The sequence below is a fragment of the Diplotaxodon limnothrissa genome, linkage group LG1 (assembly GCF_057381915.1).
Source record: "Diplotaxodon limnothrissa isolate DT_005_m linkage group LG1, D_limnothrissa_male_GT1.1, whole genome shotgun sequence".
NCBI classification, from domain to species: domain Eukaryota; kingdom Metazoa; phylum Chordata; class Actinopteri; order Cichliformes; family Cichlidae; genus Diplotaxodon; species Diplotaxodon limnothrissa.
Window position 1 is genome coordinate 14,906,421 of NC_140596.1, and position 22,274 is coordinate 14,928,694.

General features: G+C 39.6%; 1 protein-coding gene across 6 annotated transcripts in view; it reads left to right on the forward strand.

The window, feature by feature from the left end:
• Positions 1-22,274, forward strand: part of esrrga (estrogen-related receptor gamma a) — a 161,979-nt gene that overhangs the window by 111,071 nt on the left and 28,634 nt on the right. For 4 of the 6 annotated variants that reach the window (XM_085369354.1, XM_085369432.1, XM_085369276.1 and 1 more), the window contains 3 exons: positions 4,046-4,470; positions 10,184-10,312; positions 21,710-21,820. In XM_085369354.1, coding sequence (XP_085225480.1) covers positions 4,046-4,470; positions 10,184-10,312; positions 21,710-21,820 — 665 coding nt within the window. The remainder of the gene's footprint in view (positions 1-4,045; positions 4,471-10,183; positions 10,313-21,709; positions 21,821-22,274) is intronic. The other 2 variants (XM_085369121.1, XM_085369196.1) reach the window with 1 other exon arrangement.

Consider the following 22,274-nt stretch of genomic DNA (forward strand, 5'->3'; position numbering starts at 1 on the left):
TTCCACTCTTCCTTCACTTCCTCTCCCTCCCAAAGCATTGCTGGTATCATCTAGATAGAATTGTGTAAGGTTTTCTCTCACTGTTTTTTTTTTCCCCTTTTTGCTTATTGGACTGTGTGTTCTTATCAGCATTGAGAGCACAATGCTTGGTGTGATGGAAAGGTATTAGCCAAGCCGAGGTAGCTACATTGTCAGCACTTCTTCCTGCTCTGTCTCTGTTGCTCCCACTTCTTCTTCTCTGTTTCTCTCTCCGCTTCTTCTGCTCTTCTTATTTTTAGCTGGGGTTTTTTTGCTTTTTATTTTTTGGAGATATGTTTTGTAAGCAGTAAGGCAGTGAAAGCCATCACATCTTTACACCATCCGAAGCCAAAGTTTGGCAACGTATAATTAAATGCAGCTTTGTCATTTTAAATTCCCATGACACTTGTTATGGTAATACTTTTACTAAGTAATGCTATTTCGGAGATCCGGCCCTTTAGAAACATTGACAGAAGAGCCCAGGGCAAGCAAAATAAGCAACCAGACAATCAGAGAAGTTATCAACAAACTGAGAGTTATCTGATTTGGTAGTGACAAGCCGATGTTAGTTCTCTTCTCTTCTCTTCTCTTCTCTTCTCTTCTCTTCTCTTCTCTTCTCTTCTCTTCTCTTCTCTTCTCTTCTCTTCTGCTATTATGATCCTCAGCCCAGTAGGGGTGGGTGAAAACAATTTAGAGTTGTTTGAGGATCAGTTTGTGTTTATGGCTGCCATCTAGCGAGGTAGTTGTTCAAAGATTGTATATAATAAAGCAGTGCAAGTGCACACAGAAACACAGACTAAAGGAGCGCACAGCAAACAGCACAGAGCGAGGCAGAGAGTAGTTTCTCTAATACGATGATTGTATGTTTGTCCCCGCCAGTTGTCAGGCCACTGCATCACCCTACCACTGTAATGACAGCTTGTCATACTAAAGTGGCCCACCTTCTTTCAAAACACACAAAAAAGCATTTCTTTCTTCTTTCTTCCTTTCTTCCTTTCCTCCCCATGCCTCCACATATTCATCTTTTATGAGTAACTGTGCCTTCCTTCAAGTGAGAAATGAAAAAAAGAAATAGGCCTGAAAAGAGAGAGAAAATGACAGGGATCAACTTGGAAATGGATACAAGCAAAGGCGGTCATTTGTGTGTGTGTGTGTGTGTGTGTGTGTGTGTGTGTGTGTGTGTGTGTGTGTGTGTGTGTGTGTGTGTGTGCGTGTGTGTGTGTGTGTGTGTGTGTGTGCTGGTGTGGTCTCCCTCAATAAGAGACACCTAAATAGAATATTCAGTGTCTGCAAGAACTAAGCAGCGACTTTGGCCGCTTTAAAAATGGCCAGTTTTATAATTTGCATTACTGCTAAAATATAAACCTAAATAAATCCGCTCAACCTCATTTGCTAATCTTTTTTGTTTGTTTGTTTGTTTACTGTTGCATTAAAAAAACATTGGTACCATAGCCATTTCCCTAAAATTATACAAAATATACAAAAAATACATTAAATGCAGTAAGTTTGTTAGTGCAAAGTGATTATTTTATGCTATAAGATATACCGCTTCTTTTTTGCCGTACATGATACATAGTGCTGTTCAATATAGAGCAATCAGCTTATGTGCTAATTACTTGACTATATTTGTAACTGTGTAGGTTTCAATATCACGAGCATCAAAATCTTAAAGATGGCAAAAAGAGAATGACGTTAAAACCGTATTCTTTAACGGAACTGAGCAGAACCGTTAATACCAAAATGTGATTACTTTGCTTCCTTGTGTTTTACTGTTATCATCTCATAAAACACTGCTTACATCTTTAAGCCTTGTCTGAATAAACACATTCGAGCTGTTTCCATTTTATTTACATTTCTTTAAACACCTAAAAACCTAAAGAATTGATTAAAAAGAGACCCAACCCCTTCTCTCTCTTCACACTCATCTGAAGAGCAGACAAGCACAATAAGACTGCTCTTTCAGCACTGAGCCATCGCTACATAGCACCATAATTATACTGATAACATACATACATAAATGCATTCAACCTCTCGCTCGGCACAGCGCACTGGCTGTGATTTCTTAATCTTCTTTCCTCTTCTCCTCTCCTCTGCATGCGTGTCTTCTTTTTTTATTCTTTTTTATTCCTCCCCCTTCGACTGCCATTATTTTTCATTTATAAGCACAGTTAGAGAGCGCGAGAGAGCACTGAGGGAAAAAACGACGAGATAGAGGGAAAAGGGGGAGAAGAAACTGGAATGGAGAACGGAAAGATAGATAGATGAGAATTTGAGAGAGAAGGAAAAAAGCGCCTGAGATCTTTTGGCACTTAAACTCTTTCGCTTAATGGTACTCAGAGGGATTGACGGTCAAAAGGAGGGGCCACAAAAGAGCATAAAGAGTGAGAAAGGAGAGATTAAATCATCACCATCACATCATCTACTTAAATGGTTCTACTCTCTTTTTCTGTCACCACTGTTTTTCATCCCATAGACACAGAACATAGACATCCTCTTGCGATCTCTTTCCTTTCCATTTACACTTTTTTCTGTACCACCTGATACTGTCTGTGCTTCTGCCTTTCCTTCTATATGTCTCCATAGACTCTCTTTCTATCCCTAATTTTCTCTTCCTTGATTTGTGTCCAAACCTTTCTCACAATGTCAGCCTCTTTCCAAACTGAAGGCCCAACTTAGCATCCGATAAATGGATTTATAGACACTGGTGAATACCGCAAACCCACGATAAATGGAGTCACTGAATTAAAAGAACCTCCAGCAAGGGTTTAATATATGATGAAAAAGGTGAAAAGGCCAAAGCATTCTATATCATAAATGTCAATTCACATTTGAACGGGAAAATTTCAGGGGAAAAGAGTGTTTCCTACATTACAATGCGTTTGCAGGTTTTTTGCAGGCCTTCTTTCTGCATATCAGTCATGTTAAAGCTGAGATGCAAATTAAAAGAAAAGGTGTTGTTTGTCAGTAGACAATCATCAGTCACTGCAGTCCTGCAACTACTCTTTTTTTCCCCATTCTGTCTGTCTTTTGCATTAGCTGTCTGCCTGTCTGCCTTTCTGTTTTCCTGTCTATATCCATTCTTCATTCCCCCACCTGAACAGCTCCCCATTCTCCAACCAGGCACTGTCTGTGTTTTATGGGTCCCTGTAGAACGGGGATCTTTTACAGGCCGACTGGACTTTAGAAGCCCCTCGTTTAGCAGCATCCTGCCTTAATTAAAAACCCCTTTTGTGCTTTCTGCCTTTAACAATGAAAGGGGAGAGAGAAAGGAGGGAGGGCAGGGTTAGAGAGACAGAGAGTAGTAATGCGTAGAGGAAGAGAAAGAGAGACAGTCAGAGATGGGAGTGAATAGAAAGTGATAGGGAGAGAGGCAGATAGATAGTAAGGTAGACAAAGGGAAGGATGGAGAGATATGGACAGAGAGAAGATAGCCGTTAATTACAACTGCCATTAACAAGACACCAGCCTCCTTAGGGAGTGGAAGAAGGAAAAGCAGGAGAGGAAGGAGGGAGATACGAAGGGAAGGAGAATGTAAGAATAGTACTACAGTGATAGTCTGGCTCTGATTAGTGAGTTTTATTTAATACATACAAAATATGCATACATTTATTGTTTTGCATCGCGCAGCTTTTAGTAACTTTTTAGACTGTAAGCTGTGCTTGAATATGACAATGTATGTCTCTTTGTGTATGTGCTGTCTTTGGGATGACTGAGCAGCAGAGGAGCTGCTTACTGATTACCTTCATGTAGAACACGCTGCTATTGACTGGAGGGTGACGGATGATCTTGGCCCCGTGGATGGGGATGTGTTTGTGGTACTCTAGATGCCGCTCCGCTACTCTCATGAATGTGGTTTTCCCCAATGAACCACAATATATTTGTGTCATTAAATATTGCTGAATATGACTTTACATTTCTCCCTTCCCCTATGCAGTGCCCCTAACTTTCCACACTCATGATTATCTTTCTTCATATTAACATTTTCCTGTAATGTTTTTTCCCCTCTTGTTCTGTCTCACTCTCTCAGGCTTCTCTGCAGAATGTCCAGTAAGGAGCGCCACCTTGAGTCCAGTTGTCCGTCCTCTTATATAAAGACTGAGCCGTCTAGTCCTGCCTCCCTGACTGATAGTCTAAACCATCACTCCCCTGGTGGCTCCAGCGACGCCTCAGGCTCATATTCGTCCACGATGAACGGTCACCCCAATGGCTTAGACTCCCCAAGCCTTTATGGCTCCAACGCAGGGACCCTAGGACCTGCTGGCGGCCCTGGATCAAAGCGTTATGAGGACTGTTCATCAACCATTGGGGAAGATTCACAAATTAAGTGCGAGTACATGTTGAATTCCATGCCCAAGAGGCTGTGTCTCGTGTGCGGAGACATTGCGTCAGGTTACCACTATGGAGTGGCATCCTGCGAGGCCTGCAAGGCCTTCTTCAAACGCACCATCCAAGGTTGGCTTCTATTTTAACTTTGTATCTACATTTGTCTTTGTTTCGCTTGTCTACATTTCACTCTACATCTTGCCTCTTGCTGTTTAAGCTCCACTATTTAGTTTATCTCGCTTGGTTTTGTTTTAATATTTTTATTAGTGGTTCAGTTCTTCCACCAGTTTTTTCATCAAAATCTGTGGTTGTGTATTGTTTAAGATTAGACTAGAATAGCTGCTTGTTTGTTTGTTTTTGTAAATCCATTTGACAGTGTCTTAAAGACAGCAGTAAATAATATAAATAATATATATTAATCAAAGATAAAGAAACTTTTTAAAAATGTAAAGACGTTAGTAGGTTGGCTGCAGAGACAGCAAGGTCATATGTTTGAGGTAAGCATGATGCTCTCTATATTGACCTAAATGGTATCCTTAAAAAAGCTTTCACCTAAAAGTACCTAAAACCTTGATAAAAGTAAAGTGAATATTTATACTATTTTTAATAAAAGGAACAGACTAATCAAATTACACACACACTCAGACATGCACACACACCTGAACTAAATTCAGGACATATGATGAAAGCCTCAGGCCAGATGTAAACCCAGATTTTTTATAAGGTACGTCTCCCTCCTCCTCTGCTAAGTGAGCCACCAGGACACCCACATAGCCTATTTCCTCTTTCCCCTTCACCCATTCTCCCCATCACACACGTTCACATTTATACATCTATCTAGGTACATAAACCAACCCCCAAAATCTACACCCACTTTTTAACCTCAACCTTGACCTTTTCTTCACGAATAATTTTGGAGCAGTGTTTGCATTCCCAGATCTAGCTGCTCATACATCACAGGAAGCGGTTTAGCCATAAGCTTGTTGTCTGTGCGATAACGTAGCATCAGAGTCGGGTCACGAGTCATGTCTAAAGATCAAGAGTTCAGGGGTTGAAGAGAGAAAGGATAGAGAATAATCCACATGATGAGAGGAGTGCCAGGAATGAAGCACAGTATACTGTACAGGAAGATTAACAACTTGATTGATGATCTTTGTGTTGTGTTTTGTTTTGTTTTTTAATTTCACAGTAGAAATTTGATGATAGATAGATAGATAGATAGATAGATAGATAGATAGATAGATAGATAGATAGATAGATAGAAAGAAGGCGGTAAACTTTTGAAAACCTTTGTGTTAGTGTTATAATCCTTCATGATTTGCTCAAGTTTTTTAAAAATAACTAACAGGCCCCATCTGTCAGCAGGACAGCCCACTTGTCAGTCAGTCTGCTACTGCAATAAGCACACTACTAGTCAGCCAGCCATCATCGATCCATTGAGTCAGTCAGTCAGTCAGTCATATCAGACAGGATTCATCTATCTGCCTTTCCATCCATCCACCTATCTGTCGGTGCTTTCTTTTGCCTCTGATAAGCAGCTTTCCCAGTAAAGCCCCAGAGACAGAGAGAGACAGGAAGATGTGAGGGGGTGGAAGTCCTACATTCACAAGATGGTCACCACTACCTGGAAACGACCTGTATGTGTTTATTATAGGATGAGATCAGGACACGGTGCAGCCCTGACAAATAGATTAGAGCACACGCATGTGACGACAAAGGCAGAGACATGCATACACACACCTAAACTCACAGTCGCTCAATCAAACAAAGACATCAACACGCATATAGCCATGGAATATTTATGTGAATAGGTTTAACCCTTAATTCATCTGTCACTGCGGTGGTGTCAAATAGTTGATGAACTCTGTCTCATGTCATTTATTGGTTTGTTAAAGGTTAGGATAGAACGCAGCTACAGATTAAGTACAATATCCCAGATAACATATAGATAATGATGCTGTTTTGACTGGAAAACCTAATTTTAGTGTGACATTAAATAGCTTGAAAGCAGTGATATGTCCCTTTCTCTTCTAATTTCACTGTTTTTTTGTTTTTTATATATTTGTAATACACCATTTTCAAACCTTAAAGGTTGAATAACTAACTACTTTAATTATCATTTTACCTTTTAAAATTGTAATGGTAATGTAATATTTTACCTTATTATTGTGCTATAGCACTACTTTCTTGGATCCAGTGGACCAGTTGGGTTATGATATTATCTTTGGCTACCACACACAGCAACTTATCCTCAGATACTGTGGATGTTCTGCTTCTGCGTGTGGGCTTCTGTTCATCCAAATGCAAGTTTATGTGCACGTCTGTGCACATATTCCTATGCATGGCTGTGTGTTAGTGTGTGCGTCCTGGCAGGAAAGCAGGGCCAGCCTCAGATGGGCAGCAGCAGACATATTGGTATGTTTCAACCCATTAGCCAATAAAACCGCAGGTAATCACCAAAAAAACACCTCCAGCTGGACAGGGAGGAGAGCACGGGGTGGGAGAGGAAAGGAGAAGAGCGGAGAGAAGAGGTACAGATAAACAATAAGTTGAGACAAGGAATGAGAGAAAAGGAGGAAAGGGGAGGGTGGACTGGGCACATGGATGTAGGAAGGAATTAGGGGTATGTGCGCGCTGGCACGTTTGTGCATGTGTGTGTCGCAGCGTGGAGGAAGTGGCTCTGGCAGCTGCTGTTTCTGTGGCGTCAGTCCAGCGACACCTGACAACCTGCATCTATCACTCCCTTATTGAGAGAGGGGGATAAAGGGGAGTGAAGAGGAGGGCAAAGTATGGAAAAGGGAGGTATAGGGCAATGAAATGGAAAGAGAGAGCCAACAAGAGTGGAAAAAGAAAGGCGGTGGAGAGCACGAAAGAGCAAGATGAAGAAGGGGATAGTGATGTTCACACAAAGAGCAGTCAAAATGTGCAGTAAAAATGTCAGGTGGGAGACTAAAGAGAAATCGTTAGGGTAGTATTAAGTAATACCCATATTGACTTAAAGATGTTTATTCAGTAGTAGACACATTTCTCAATAGTTCAGGAGGCATAAATACATATTTGTGTTTTCTTTTTTTAAATGAATATTGCAAAATCCATACTTTGTGCAGGAGTTGCATTGTGGTGAATTCAAATTTGACTGAGAACCCTTATCCATTTTTCAACTCTGCCTTCTACCCATATTTTCTGTTCCTTATTGTATAAAAAGCCAAAGTGCCAAGGCAAAAGGTATATGAGAAAGGGGGGTTATAGGTATCAGGCTAGGAGAGGCAAAAGAGATACAGCATAGGGGATGGCAAGCCAAAACACACAGTAACATTCACATTACATGATCGGTACAATAGTGATCAATTGTCATGCAGCAGGGTGGACATACCAACATCTCAAAAGAGATTGCAGGGGATTTAAGGCCCTCGTATATACCCCGTCATTCACATAAACACACACATACAAACTTGCCTTTTTTACACAGGAGCCTCCAAGACCCTCTCTGATCTAAGCTTACTCCTGTGCACTGTAAGACACATAAAGAGAGAAATAAAGGCATACCTGCACAGAGAGGAGTGAGATTCTGTTATAAACCTTTCAAATGTAATTCCTGCCCTATACACCTACTCTGATGCATATATGTATCTGAACATGGAAAGGGATTCAGCATACAGTGCATGTTTATTTATCACATGAGATGTAACAGACACATTTGAATGTGTATGAATTAGACTGATGTAAACTACATTTTGCATAAATATGTGTATTACTAAAGTCCACAGATTTTTTTTCTAGGTGTTGTTGCAGTCAGGTACTATAATCTGAAGTCTCACAGATGTTTCTGTCTTGGCTGTCACTTTAATCAATAAATTATATGGGTTTTTGTTATTGCCTGTTAACACTTACCTTCACAGTAGCAATCAGCATGTGTAGCTGTTAACATTTTTCATCACAGTGAGGGTTTTAAATATTTATTCTTAATGCTGCCAGCTGTATAAGTGGCTCTTTGCTGCAGTTAACAATTTAGCAGCCCTTGCTAGTTTTCTTGAAATGGCAAGGCCCATTAATGCATTCAGATTCTGTTTCATTAGCACATTTAGCCTTAGTGTCCTTCTTAATTGCTGAATTATTCTACTCCTCATGTATCATCAGCATGTAAAGCTCGTGTATAAGCTAACTAGTCCCACATATAGTGTCCATTAGACTGTAAGGGTTCCCTCAGCATCTAGCATGTTTAGCCTTTACTTTAACTAACAAGGCCAATTAATGGGTGTCTTGTTACCCATTAAGAAGTGTTTGTGCATTTAGCGTTTTCCCAAGCTAACTAGCCCCTTAATCAGGCCAGTAATGAGAAAACATCCTCTCCACAGCAGCAGTCAATAGTAATCACTGTTTACTCTGTTTCAGTGGGAGATGTATTGGCTTGCTGGAATACTGTAGTTATCAGGTGGGCATTGGTGAAAGAGAAAGGGATATTTTTCTTTTCACATCCGAATGCAGGTCTTAATACTGATAAATAAACCTGAACATTGAAACAGGTTGGGCAATCTGTAACAATTCAAGCTGTTCCAACAAATCCATAACTATGTTTTGTTCTGAACTGGGAGTAAGTAAATAATTAAGTGGAGGAAATGAGCAGAAATGGAGCTGCAAATAAGAAGACTAACAAGTGGGAAGGAAAAAAATGAGAGGAAAATGGCCACAGGAGCCAAAAAAGATGTTAAAATGCCTCGTTTAGATGTACAGTATATTTTAGTAAAATTAAAAAGATATAAAAGGTATAAGGAAATAAAAGATAGGACAATATACTACTATAATACAGTACGTATGAGAAAGAGTAAAGTACCCACAGAAGTGCTATTAGACTCACTCAGAGTGATGTTTTGGTTGGCCTCGGTTGTGAAGTTAATAGACTTCGGTTAATAATCTTGCTTTCAACACTGCATCCAAGTGTCACCGCCTGTCCTGCTGCTAAGTCACGCAATCTTAGTTGACTTTATGGTCTCATGTAACGTAGACATATCACCTCTGTTAGTGCATACACAGATACACTTCTGTGTTTTTTAAACAGCAATACAGGTGGTGTTCCTGGCAACCAATTTTGTAGTAAAATAAAACAAACATTTTGAATAATTAATTGAAAAAACATTTTAAAAAGTTTAATAAACACTGGGAAACATTTGTCTCCTCGCCCATCTACAAGCCACTCTAAACCTTATTTTTCAGTAATGAAATCACTTGGTGCTCTCTATGACACTGCACACATATGACATTAGATTAGTTTGTGGCTAACACCCGTAATGCTAGCGTGAAAGCCTTCCTTCAAGTCTGTGCAGAACATGGTGATATATTCTTCCTGTCAAGTGCTTATATGCCACTTTAATCTGACACAGCCTACATATATCAGTACACTTTCTGGTCAAAATACTGCAGGTCTGTCAAAGGTCAAGACAGAGGTAGCTCAATCCATCCATCCATCTATTTTCTTAACTGGTTATCCAGCAAGGGTCAAAGGGATGCTGGAGAATATCCCAGGTGCTACAGGGCAAGTTGCAGGGTACAACCAGGATAGTTTGCCAGTCATAAGGCTAGAACAGAGAGGCAGACAACCACCTACATTCCCATCCAAACCTATGGATAAATGAAAATCGACATGAAGAGAATATGCAAAGTCCACACAACCCTTCATGAATGCCAAAACTGGGAGCATTTTTGCTCTGAGGTTCTGTCCATAGTCATCATTTTATGGTTTGTTGTATTGCATACATGTGTCTGTGTGCTCTGTGTTTGTGCTGATGTGTCTATCTGAAATGAAACCTTTTTGTCTATCTTTCTCCAACATGTCTACGTGCCGCAGGCAACATTGAGTACAGCTGTCCAGCCACCAATGAGTGCGAGATCACCAAGAGGAGACGCAAGTCGTGCCAGGCCTGCCGCTTCATGAAGTGTCTGACTGTTGGCATGCTGAGGGAGGGTAAGGGAAAAGGTCTCTTCTTTATATTTTTCGGCTAAATGTGCTACATGTAGCATTTTAACGTCAATTAGGTATTCTGCATCTTAAGCAAATTTTCACATAACGTTGTATTAGCTTACTCATTTGTATGAACGTATTGAACAACGCTACATGCAACTTCTACATGATAATTTGTGTGTGTGTGTGTGTGTGTGTGTGTGTGTGTGTGTTTGTGAGAATGCACGGTTGAGTTTAGTTTTAACATCTAAATTCACAAGTTACACTCAGAAATTTATAAGGGCATGTACACACGCAGACCAATTAACAACACTGTATACATGGCTTTTAATTTTGGTTTGCTCAAATAAAGATACAAATTTCAGGTTAACGGCGACGCTCAGCAGTTGTTCAGTGGTGTTGAAAGGTAAAAAAAACACAAGCGGTATTATCTGCCCCCACACCACTTTGATTAAATACACTCACTCTCTCATTTTCACACTCCCATGTTGCCTTTTGCCTCTTTCTCTCCCTCTTGTCTGCCCACCTCTGACCTTTTTACTCCCACTGCACTTCCAACGATGAAAGGAGAGAGAGGAGTGGCGAGTGTTAAAGAGAAAGACTGGGAGAGAGAAAGAGGGATAGAGGAAGGGGGAAGGTGCAAGAAACCGAGGGGAGGAGATGGGGAGGAGTGGGGAGAGAGATTGATTTATAGGAGCAGAGGAGAGGGACCAAGGGAGGATGAGAGGCAGGGGGAGGATGGTTGAATGAAGCAGAAAGCGAGTGAGAGAGAAAGAGTAGAAGAGAGGAGGGTCAAGGTTGTAATTGATGGGAGACCTGGCCTACGCCCCCTTCCCTACAGTGGTCAGGGAGCATGCCTGTGCCGACGCCTGCCAGCCCTTCCTCCATCCATTTCTGTCTTCATCTAGCCCTACTATTCTCCCGCTCATTATTACTGTACTCTTTCTGATGCTTTTTTAAATGTCTTATAGCCATTGTCCTTCATGTTTTTGTGCATCCTGTCGGGACCATACCCGCTGCTTTTTAATCAGTTCAGGTAAACTGTTATAGAAAGAAAACAAAAACATGACAGCACATTGAGCTTTCTATACACATTTTTTTTAATTTATTTACATCTTGACGTACTGGAGATTTTAAAAAGTATAAAAATATAGCTGTACACATAATGAAATCTTGAAAGACAAGAACCTTGTCATTATTGTATAAACACCCCAAAGGAAATATGAAATTCAGGAAACTTTTCACTGTGAGCTTCAGAATTATCCAGAAGTTTCTTTTTAGTGTAGAAGCGCTCGACTCTGCCGCTCTCTTTCTTCCACTCACACACACTCACAAAAGGAGACACACAAACACACACACTCCCAACAAGCTGCTGTCGTAGCGTTTGTTCTCCCAGTTGATCTGACGTAGGCAGAACCTATGTCTCATCTCCTGTTTTGTCTCGAGTATGTGTATGTGGCCACAAACACGCACACACACGTGTAATAGCATGTATTATTGGCAGTTTCACCAGTCTCGCAGTTTACACAGCTGAGGCTGCATCCTCCTGCTTTACAAAGAAACCACATTTCCCTCGTCTAAAAAAAGTCACACAAGGCAATTTATTTATATTAACATTTTGCTATTAATACAACAGTTTTAAGTAATTTTTTTTCATCTATAGTTTGTGTAAAAGTTGGAATCTAGGGAAAACAAAACCAGATGCACTGATGTGCTCTTAAGTCTCATAGATAACCACTTATTTTATTGTAAAGGAATGTGCTATATGTAGCCGAGGGATATTGTATCGGTGTTTTTCTGTCCCAAGCAGGGAAACAAATAGCTGCCTTTTGTTGCCTCTGCCTCCGTACTCTACACACATATATCATGCACACACACATCGGCCCACATATCTATGCATCAACATGACAGACCACAGCCACCCCATTTGTTGTGCAATGTGTGAATTTAATACAGGGGTTTCTCGCTCTACATATGAATAAAGGTCATTTGGAAAATTGATACATCCATTTCCCCCTATTTCCATGTTTTAATTCCTTTTGAACCCTTGGGAAATTTGAAATGATCAACAGCTATATAAAAGAACTGAACATTTTCCTTCACCTTAGTTTTACTCTGCTGGAGGTGTTCTGTTAAAATATACAAATTATTGTCATTTTTAAAGAACTAGTAAATCTTGCTGATTTTCTCAAATTTTCCACTTTCCATTTTTTCCCCCTTGAATTTGGTCAAGATATTAAACGCATCATGACCCATACTTTGTCTGGAAAAATTTACTGAAAGGACTTTAAAGACTTAAAATATTAACCATGCAATATCAGGAAAAAAGTTGTGATTTCCTATTGCTAAACTATAAAAGAAAAGTTTTTTACTTTGTGAAACCTTGTGAATATTTCAACCTTTATGTTATTTCTTGTTTTCCTTCCAAAAATGTGAGTTCATTAAAGAGTTTTCTGCATAATGCACATATTTAGGTCTAGTAAGTCTTCTCAGCATTTCAGAGCATCAAAATTAATTAACATAATTAATCTACCCAGGTAAGCATCTTAATAAATCGGACAATGGATCTATTTCATATACAAAAAACACTAATTTAGGAGCATTGCCTACCATGTATCATACTGCCCTTCTGGCTGTAAGCAGTGTTACTGCAAAATTGCATAGATATAAATGGTAAGTGGCTAGATCAGTTAGTATCAGGGCTAACTATAGTTGTCAGGGGCTAGCTCACGGTAGAAAGGTGAAGATAAAGTGGTAAGGGTGGAGTGGGCAGGAAAACATGGAGTAGTGTGTGTCTTTCTGTGTGTGTGGATACTGTAGTTTACCCCTAAGGGCAAGATCAGCCTCAAATTAGCTTTGTCGCCCTGGGAGACAGAGAGGGTGAGATGAAGAGCAAGTGAGGCAGCAAGGAAGTGCGTGTGTTTGTCGGAGACTGAGAAAGAAGGAGAGAATAGGGGCCAGAGGGTCAGTAAACCAACTCTGAGTTGAGTTCTTTCTTTACATGTTCTCTTAAACACACACCTGATCATGTGAATACACTCCCACTTGTCCATGTAAAATATTGGATTTTCTCAGCCACCACTGTGAGGACAAGAGGAGGCGAGGAGTAAGCGAGCAGGGGATAAACTGAAGGAAGGAACAAATACAGGGCACCCACCCACCAATATGTAGCAGCTAATTTCTGGAGCAAGGCAATTAAATGGCCTGGTTACATTATGAGAACTACCCCTCTGGCAATGGCTGTCTGTCCATTTTTAATGAGGTCATAATGATGCGTCAGCTGAAGACCAAAAGGTCATGAGGCGGGACTTAAATCTGCCTAGAGAGAGGGGAGTGGTAGTGAGAGAACAAGGGTGTGATTGCAGGTAAAAAAAAATGTATAAAAATTAACATATTAAAATGAAAGAAGGTTGAAAGAGATTTTTAACAATCCCAGAAGGTTTTTTTTTATTTAATTAAATCTGCAAAAAAGCAACAGTAATTACAATGTTGCTGTCAGTTCTTACCCTCCGTGCTCAAATGGCAAGGCAAGACCGACTTAATGCATTCAATATCAGCAGTAATGCATAGAATGATCGTGAACAGCAAAACACAGATCAGACATTTGAACATGAAACGCTTTGGCAGAGACACACAACCCAGGAGCCAGCAATATTCAGTAGGCGTGCATACTGTACATATGCTCATACTGACAGATTTGCTCTCTTACAACAGCAGCTTTGATGATGCCACGTCTGATGAATCGTGGTTAAACAGACAGAATGTGTTGAATCCAAAACCAAAGCCTCCATTTCTATAATGCCATTAACGGCCAGCTGGATTCAGATGGTGGACTACTAGAGGGACAAGTCCACGGACTGCAAATATAAACCTTGGCATAATGCCCCACACATGCACATATATACACACACATTAACAATCTGTGCCAACTTTGGCCATGCTCCCCACGGCCCCTAAGACCTAATGAGGGAGATCGGGTGGAAGGCCCCAGTCTGTGAGGGTGTGTTTGGTGTGGGTATATGCAGCTGGTGTAGTGTGCATCATAACTCCCCTCACAGCTCAGTGATCTTGACTGCTGCTGTCCAATTTCATCACTCGACACATATGCATTTATACACACTGTGCTGAAAACAATTGGCTGATAAACATATAAAGATCATTTCTTAAAAAAAAAAAAAAGACTCGTTCCTTGAAAGATGCGAGTTATTAAAGGTTAAAAAATGATGAAATGACCAGGAGCAGTTTAAGGGTCAGTGAATAAACAGGATCGTAGAAGAAGCTGAAAAAAACAATATAAAGGATGCAGAGTGGGTGATGGAGAGAGGGAATGAGACAAGAAGAGAGGGGAAACAAAGGAGGAGAGCGCCAGACAACTGGTGGCGTCTGGTGTTCCCCTTGGGAAACTTGTAGCTAAATCTGGCCCTGTAGCATCTGTCCTGCATGAGTGTGTGCGAGTCCGTGTGTGTGCAAATGGCATCTAGTTGCATCCCAGCTAGAAAGGAGCGATAATGGAGATGGTGTGACGAGAGATCTGTCTAAGTGGTCCACTTTCTCTCACGTACACTTTCTTTTTGAGGAGAGGGGAAGAGAGGAGACCTTTGACCTTTGTCAAACCCTTCATTGGCATCATTTTTTGCCAGCAAACATAACTAAAACAAAACTTTAACATATGTACGATTTTAGCCCAACCCACTACCCAAAACCCTCAAGAAGAAATACACAAAAATAAATAAATGAATAAATACATACCTACATTCAGTGGAATAATAAAAATGCAAAAGTCAGATAATATGCCATTACATTGCAAAGGACACCAGTTACATTGGACATTAATGACTCCCCAAACAGAAACAAAATCTTCAGTGTCAGATAACATTTTATGATACACAAATTTTATTTTTTTTAATTTTTTATTTTATTTTTACAGATCCTATCACTTTGATCTGATCTTCACATCAGCTCATGCTTGATGCTCATGCATGCCTGACCTATTAGAAGGTTAATCAGATACATCTTGGCTATGTCACAAAGTACTTTGGATTAAAAAAAAAAAGAAAAAAAGACTGTCTTTTAAAATGATCCTTGAACCAGCAGTAGATGCTTCTTCATATAGTGCCAGTTTCTGTCCAAAAATGCTGATGTCCTTTTGGCCAGTTATAAAAAGTGTCACATCATCAGCATATAGCTGACAAGCTCACTGTGATTATTACTTCATTCGCAAAGGTCAACTCTGGACATCCCTGCCTGATGCCTCTTTGAATAGGGACAGGTCGGCTAAGTCCTTCCCCCACTTTTACAATAACAGTGGTGCCTGAATACAACAACCTGATCCAAATAGTCAAAGATTTGCCAGAACTAAAGACCTCTAATATTCTAAATAAATAATAATGATCAACTCTGTGAAATGCCTTTTCCTGATCCTGGAGTTTAAACAAATCAAAAATGTCTTAATTTTCTGGATTTCTCAAATCCAAAAAATCCACATCAAATTATTCATAATAATCCATTTAGGAAATGATGTTTAATTGACATGATTGACGTGTAATCTTTAAGTGTGTTACATAAACACATTTAACACAAATTTTACAGTCTGTACATCAGAGTTAATCTCATCTGCAGTTCTTTAGCTAGTCGAGACCTCTTTTTTGGGTAGCAATGTCAGAGCTGCCCTTGACTGCAGCTCGGTCTAAACAGTCTATCAGAACTTCTTATAGCTCCTTTTTCCAGCATAGTCTAGAATTTCTTCTGAAATTTGTCAGGAAGCCCATCAACCTGAGATGAACCTCAAGTTCATCAAAAGAAATGGTGGTCCCCTGGAAAGCAGCAACCTGCCTAAAGCCTTCCGTCCATTATCCCAAGGCCTGTTACCCAGATCTCCAAGCTTCCGCTGTATTCTTGTTGAGTTATGAGCATAAACATTTGTGAGTAAAAATGTCTTATCCGTTGAATGTACTTTCGTTACTTTCACCACTTGGGTCCTACCCTACTCCGCTTCACACATTGAAGCATTTATTAAAATGAAGAAAATAAAACTGCTACAGCCCACACTAAGATTAGTGCCATAACTAAGAAAACACTGCCCCCTCAAACCAATTCCTCCTTCAGCTTCATTATCTAATACGCTGTGTTTCCTCTAAAGGATCATATCATTGTTTTTATTTCCACTAAGCTCGGCTGTTACTGCTCGCCTTTCTCTATCCTTGCTCCCATTGATGTTTAATGTTCCCATTCTTAAAACATTCATAACAAGCAGAAAGAAGAAAAAGAGGATAGTGAAATGCTTCCAAGAGAACACCACTTTCTGTGCTCAGGACTTTTTGCTGTACTTTTCTTCAATTTTTCCTCCTCAATTTAGTCACTATCTTTTTCAGATTTAACCTTTTTTTTTTGGTTTGTTCAGCTGTTCACAACAAACCACTCTCCTTATCTTTGGAAGAGATTTAATAAATCAATCAACATCTGGAAAAAGTCTAGCTTTGACAGACTGTCTGCCAAAGATTTCATTGAAAAAGCAGTTGATATCCTGTAACAAATGTGTGACTGCTCATCCATCAGATACAATGTTGGAAACATGTTGTCTTCCTCATTTTCAACATTCAAAAAGGATGCAGTTATACCTCGATTCTGAGGCACACCTGTCATTGCTAATCTCTGGCTATCACCTTGATTTTCTTCCACTGCTCCTCTCTTGCATTTCATCTCATATGTCTGTTTTCAGTGTGTGGGGGTCCTTTGTGCAGACACGAATAGCATTTGTGTCCAATGTCATACTATACATAACATTTCATACTGGCAAAGCTTTCATAAACCGGCATTTTAATAATTGACTTTGAAAGATACCTCCTGAGTCTGGAAAAGAGGCATTCAGGTAGATGTCTCAGAAGAGACTGAATGCGCTGTAGTCTGACGTCTTTGCAGTGGAATGAAACTGTTCTAAAGCCACCAGCGAACTTTCCAAAGTGGGTCAGCTCTTTTTCCAGCAGTTCATTAGGGATGACACCAGAGACGGTAATTTGTGTTGAAGGCAAAAATAACGGTGGAACAAATCACTGAAGATAAATTTTTCCTACGTTCAAGGACGGCATGTAAAGAAAATTTGTAAAAAAGACACATTCCAAATGTCCCAAAATCACTCAGCAGCTTGTTTATTTTATTATCCAACAGTCAAAGATATTTATTTATGTAAGAGGAATATTAGTGACAGAAGATGAGAGCTCACGCACGCTCACAGATTCACACACCAGTGACAGCCACCTGCCCACTGCCTTGGGCAATGCTCTTCTGATCTGTTCTGGTCGAAACAAACATCACCGCACACACTTTTCTCCCAATTTTCATCACGTCCATTTCGCTTCTTTATTTTTATTTCTTACATTTTTTTGTTTTTTTTATTTGAGCTACATAACCTGATTTTCTGATTTTCTGATGTTGAAGCATTGGAACAGCAGTTACATGACTTTGTAACTTTGTAACTTTGTAACCCAATTGTATTGAACACATAGGGACAATCTTGGATGTCATTTCATCAACACTGCAGTTTAAAACACACAATAGGTCAGAGTCAGGGAGAAGGTGTTCAGCTTTTTTACAGCTTTAAAATTACTACCACTTCTATCATTCTATACTGTCCTCGTCCAGTTTCCTTGTGTCTTGACTTTTTCAGCGTTCCTCCATTTTTTTTTTTTTTTGTGATGCCTCTTTCTCTTTCTCAACCAAAATCCAGATATTTTATTTGTCTACCTACTCCTCTCTTCACTTTGTTCCATACCTCTCACTTCTTTTCCTTCTTTCATTCTCTTATCATGACATTGATCATCTGAAATCAATCCACATTGTGTTTTTCTGTCCACCCTCTTTTGTTTTTTCCTCTGTCTTTCTCTTGCATGCACACTTAGATGTCAAAGGCATTTGGCTCGTAATCCTTCAACTGTTCAAGAACACGCACACATTCGCTGACACAGAGTGACGCCAGTGCAGTGTAAAAATCTATGCTGATGTGATCAGTGCAGATCGTGCTATTGACAGACAGCAATATTCCCACGATAGGAATGATTCACCTTCATCACTGTCACAGAGTCAGTCAGTTGGGTGTGTATATGAATGTGCACAGACTATGACAAAAGTGGTATAATCAAGGCATGTAGCTTAACCTACTGTATTTTGAAAAGGTAAATATGCAGTATTAATTGCGCAGTTTCATGTGCATCTGACATTCATAACAAAAATGTTTTGTGATGCAAAACAAATTGTGGTATTTGTTAGATACTTGTTTGTGTGTTTGAGTGAAAAGTTGTCTAGCTGGGACTTACTCTCTCCTTCTCCTATAATTTCATAGCCTGTAAACTACTTTCTTCCCTCTGTTCCCCCTTTGCTACACTATTTTGTAATAATCGCTTAATGTGTTTTAGCATTTATTTATTCAAACTCAATTTTTCCCAATTCCCATTTTACTGTTACTGTTCTTCCATGCCCTTGCCCTTTTTTTTCTATATGCATTAATTCTTTTTCTGATCGCTAAATTTACGTTCCCGTTGCCTTTTTCCCTCTTCCCTCTCTACTCGTTTCTTCTTTCCGCTCTCCACATTCCTTTCCTCCTCTCCCCTCTTGCCCATTCTTTATGATTTGAAGGCTCATTTGTTAAAAGGAGGTAGCCCACTCTCACTCTTCCCCTAGCTTCCTCTTGTCTCTTTTTTGTGGGCTTTGGAAATATAATTTTCAATTTTTAATTTGATTCATTTAGATTTGATCATTAATCAGTGCTGAGAGAGAGTTAATTTGGTGGAAAATAGATGAGGTAGTTAGAGAGGGCTCTTTATGAAGTGAGCTTAGCCCAGCACTGGGTCTTTTAGGTATATGGGAAAGAGAAAGAGTAAAATTAAGAGTCTGCATGTAAGAGTTTATATTATGTACAAGAGAAAAAAGCCTCAGTGTAACTGAAAGTAGTTTGAAAGTGTGACAAGACTAGCAGTTTCTCCCAGCCTCTGTTACATTCAACTTTTCTGGTTTACAGCACATCAGACAAATTGCAAACAAATTACATAAGAAATTAGTATCTGAACTTACAACCTAATGTTGGTTTATATAAAAATACAACATACTGTGATGTAAATACATTCGCAAAGCAACATACCACATGTGAGTATCTGCCCTTCTCAGCTGATGAATTACATTTTTATGTAAAAAACAAAAGAACAAGACAAAAACAACAATACTAAATACAGAAAAAGTACTTAATCTTAGAATCTAACTGCACCGTGTAATAGCACTATCTGGGCAGAAATGAATAAAGCTTATTGCTTTTTGTTACTGTCCTTGACAGGGAAGGACACGATTGACCTGGAAACTGCCTTAGTTAGTTTAACTGCTCCCATGAGTAACATAACATTCAGTTTTCTTCTGCTTTAATATTATGCTGCTTTCTTACAGTATATTACTAGCATGGCTAGTTATACCATAGTTATGTATTTTGTGGTGGTTTGCACAGTGTCTTTGTGCGCTGCGGAACAAGCAGAAGTTACAGGTGTTTCATAAATACACACAGAGACACGTGAAACATTTTCCCCAAATCTTTTTTTTTTTTGACAGAACCACAAGTTTTGTGTTAGTCTGTTTCAATATGTCACTATATTATGAATCTGTAATCTCGAAGCTTTAAATCACTGACATGCTTCTTTTAAGCTATGTCCCATTTGTTTCATTTAGTCAATAATTTTCTCTCATCCTAACACTTACCTTTTTCCTGCCCTCTGTTTCTATCAGCCCCCATTTATTTTTTCATTTTTTGGCCAACCACTGATGCAGGTAGCAGCTGAAAAAGCTGCTTGTCTGGACTTACCTAAACACAACATAGATGTGTGGGTTAGCGAGGTGTAGACATTGTATAAGTGTGTATGTGCTAGAAAAAGCAAAGAGTGGGTGTGTGAGTGGTTTGTACCCCCTGGTGTTAAGAGTCTCTTGACCGTGTGCTGACACTGGCCCCCCCACTGTACCTGGACTGTCAGCCCTTCTGTCTACCTGTCCCTGTCTCAGGCATTTTCACACATACACACAGATGCATGTAATGTTCAGTTCACTGGTTTGACTACTGCCTGAGCTCATTACGAATTTTTAAATGAATATATTTCCATGTGCACTCATGCCAACATGACATATTTGGAATAAAGGTAGTCTTCAAAACGTTCAAATAAACAAACTCATATAAAACAGGAGAACATATCGACTTACAAATGCACAAAGATGCTCCCTGACATTTTTCTCCTGCTGCCAATAGAAGTCTTTCTGTTAAATCTCCTGAGGTTTGTTGTCATGAATGTGGTCAGCACATTTTTTAGAGGATTTAAACGTCTCTATGTGAGCAAATCTCTCTCTTGCTTTCACACGCCTATTGCTTTCCTTTCCATCATCCATCCTTTTTCTCTCCAACTTCTTGGATGGATGGATAGATGCACAAAACTGAAAGACTGTCAGAAAAATGTGTTTAACGTTATTTACCTAATTTACATGCTTTCACTATACAGTTCAGTCTCTTTTCTAATACTTTGCAGTTTCCCCTGCTCTCTGTTCACCCTCAACATAATATGGTTTGGTATATCACAGCATCCAGTATATTTTATGGTGCTAGTGTGCGCTAATGTTTAAAATAAGCCAAAGCCTTTAAAATTGTGAGTTTAATTCATTGTATAAAAGTCTGATTACTAATTTAATATCTAAAAGATGAGATACACATGGTGGGCCTCATTCTGCAGCCATTCTAGTAATTAATTTTGTATCTCCTCCTAAAGTTACTAATTTTATTGCTTAATAGCAGAAGCCTAGACTCATCTAAAGATTTGGCATCCTCTTAAACCCTCTTATCCTTTCCTTTCCTTTCTTCTCCTCTCCTTTCCTCTTCTCTCCTCCTCCAGGGTACATGACACCTCTGTCTTTCTTATCCATCTTTAAGTGGTAACCACGGTAACATCCAATCCCCTGAGAGATAGGTCTAATTAAATTAGGACTCCTTTGTGTCAATTAATTAACGAGACAGAGAGGGAGACAGCAATAGAGAGACCAAGATTGGGCAAGAGACAGTAAAAGAGTCGGAAAGCCAGAGAGTCAAAGTGAGCAAGAGGGGCCTTCTACTCAAATGGCTTCTATAAATTAGTCTTGTTGTAGAAGAAAAGGAGAAAAAGTGAGTTTAGCAAGCCTAAGAATAACAAAAGAGTGAATACTTAACACGTACATACATACAGACCCAGCCTTGTAAATCAAAGATCCATCTCCCTCCTCCTTTTACTATCTGCTTGCATAGAAGGCGATGCGAGTCTCATTTTTCTTGCCATCATTAACTACTCAAAGAGATTAAAATCTGTCTTTATTTTTTGTGTAATGTACACTATATTGATACATACTTCTCTCTGTCATTTCTCACAGGTGTTCGTCTGGACAGGGTTCGCGGTGGAAGACAGAAGTACAAACGCCGGATAGATGCAGACAACAGCCCGTACCTGAATCCACAGCTGGCTCTGCCCCCCAAGAAGCCATGTAAGAAAACACACATGCAAAAAAACACACATGCTCTGACTACAAACAGCATGTAAGATGGTGCTTTTCTCTACAAAGTTGACGTGGGATTTTCAAGGACACATGCGTGCTGACTTTAACAACTAGATGTGCAGAGGATCTGATGTCGTGTGTGGAAGAAACTACAAAATGACGGGCAACTGACTGCACACAAAATAATTTTCAACAAAATATCGTATTACCTTAGTAGACAGTGCTCAAGCAATAACCAGTTTCTGTCCTAATGGAAACAGTTGGCCAGTAAAAACATTTCAACTTACACACACACATAAACAGAAACACAGTAGTGAGAAGCCCATCTGTTTGGGACCATGTTTATCTCCCTGTTTCTGCTGCTACCAGTTTGGGATCATAACATTTTATATGTGTAATATTTCACCATAAAGGTATTCATTTAGCACCAGTTGGATTGGCT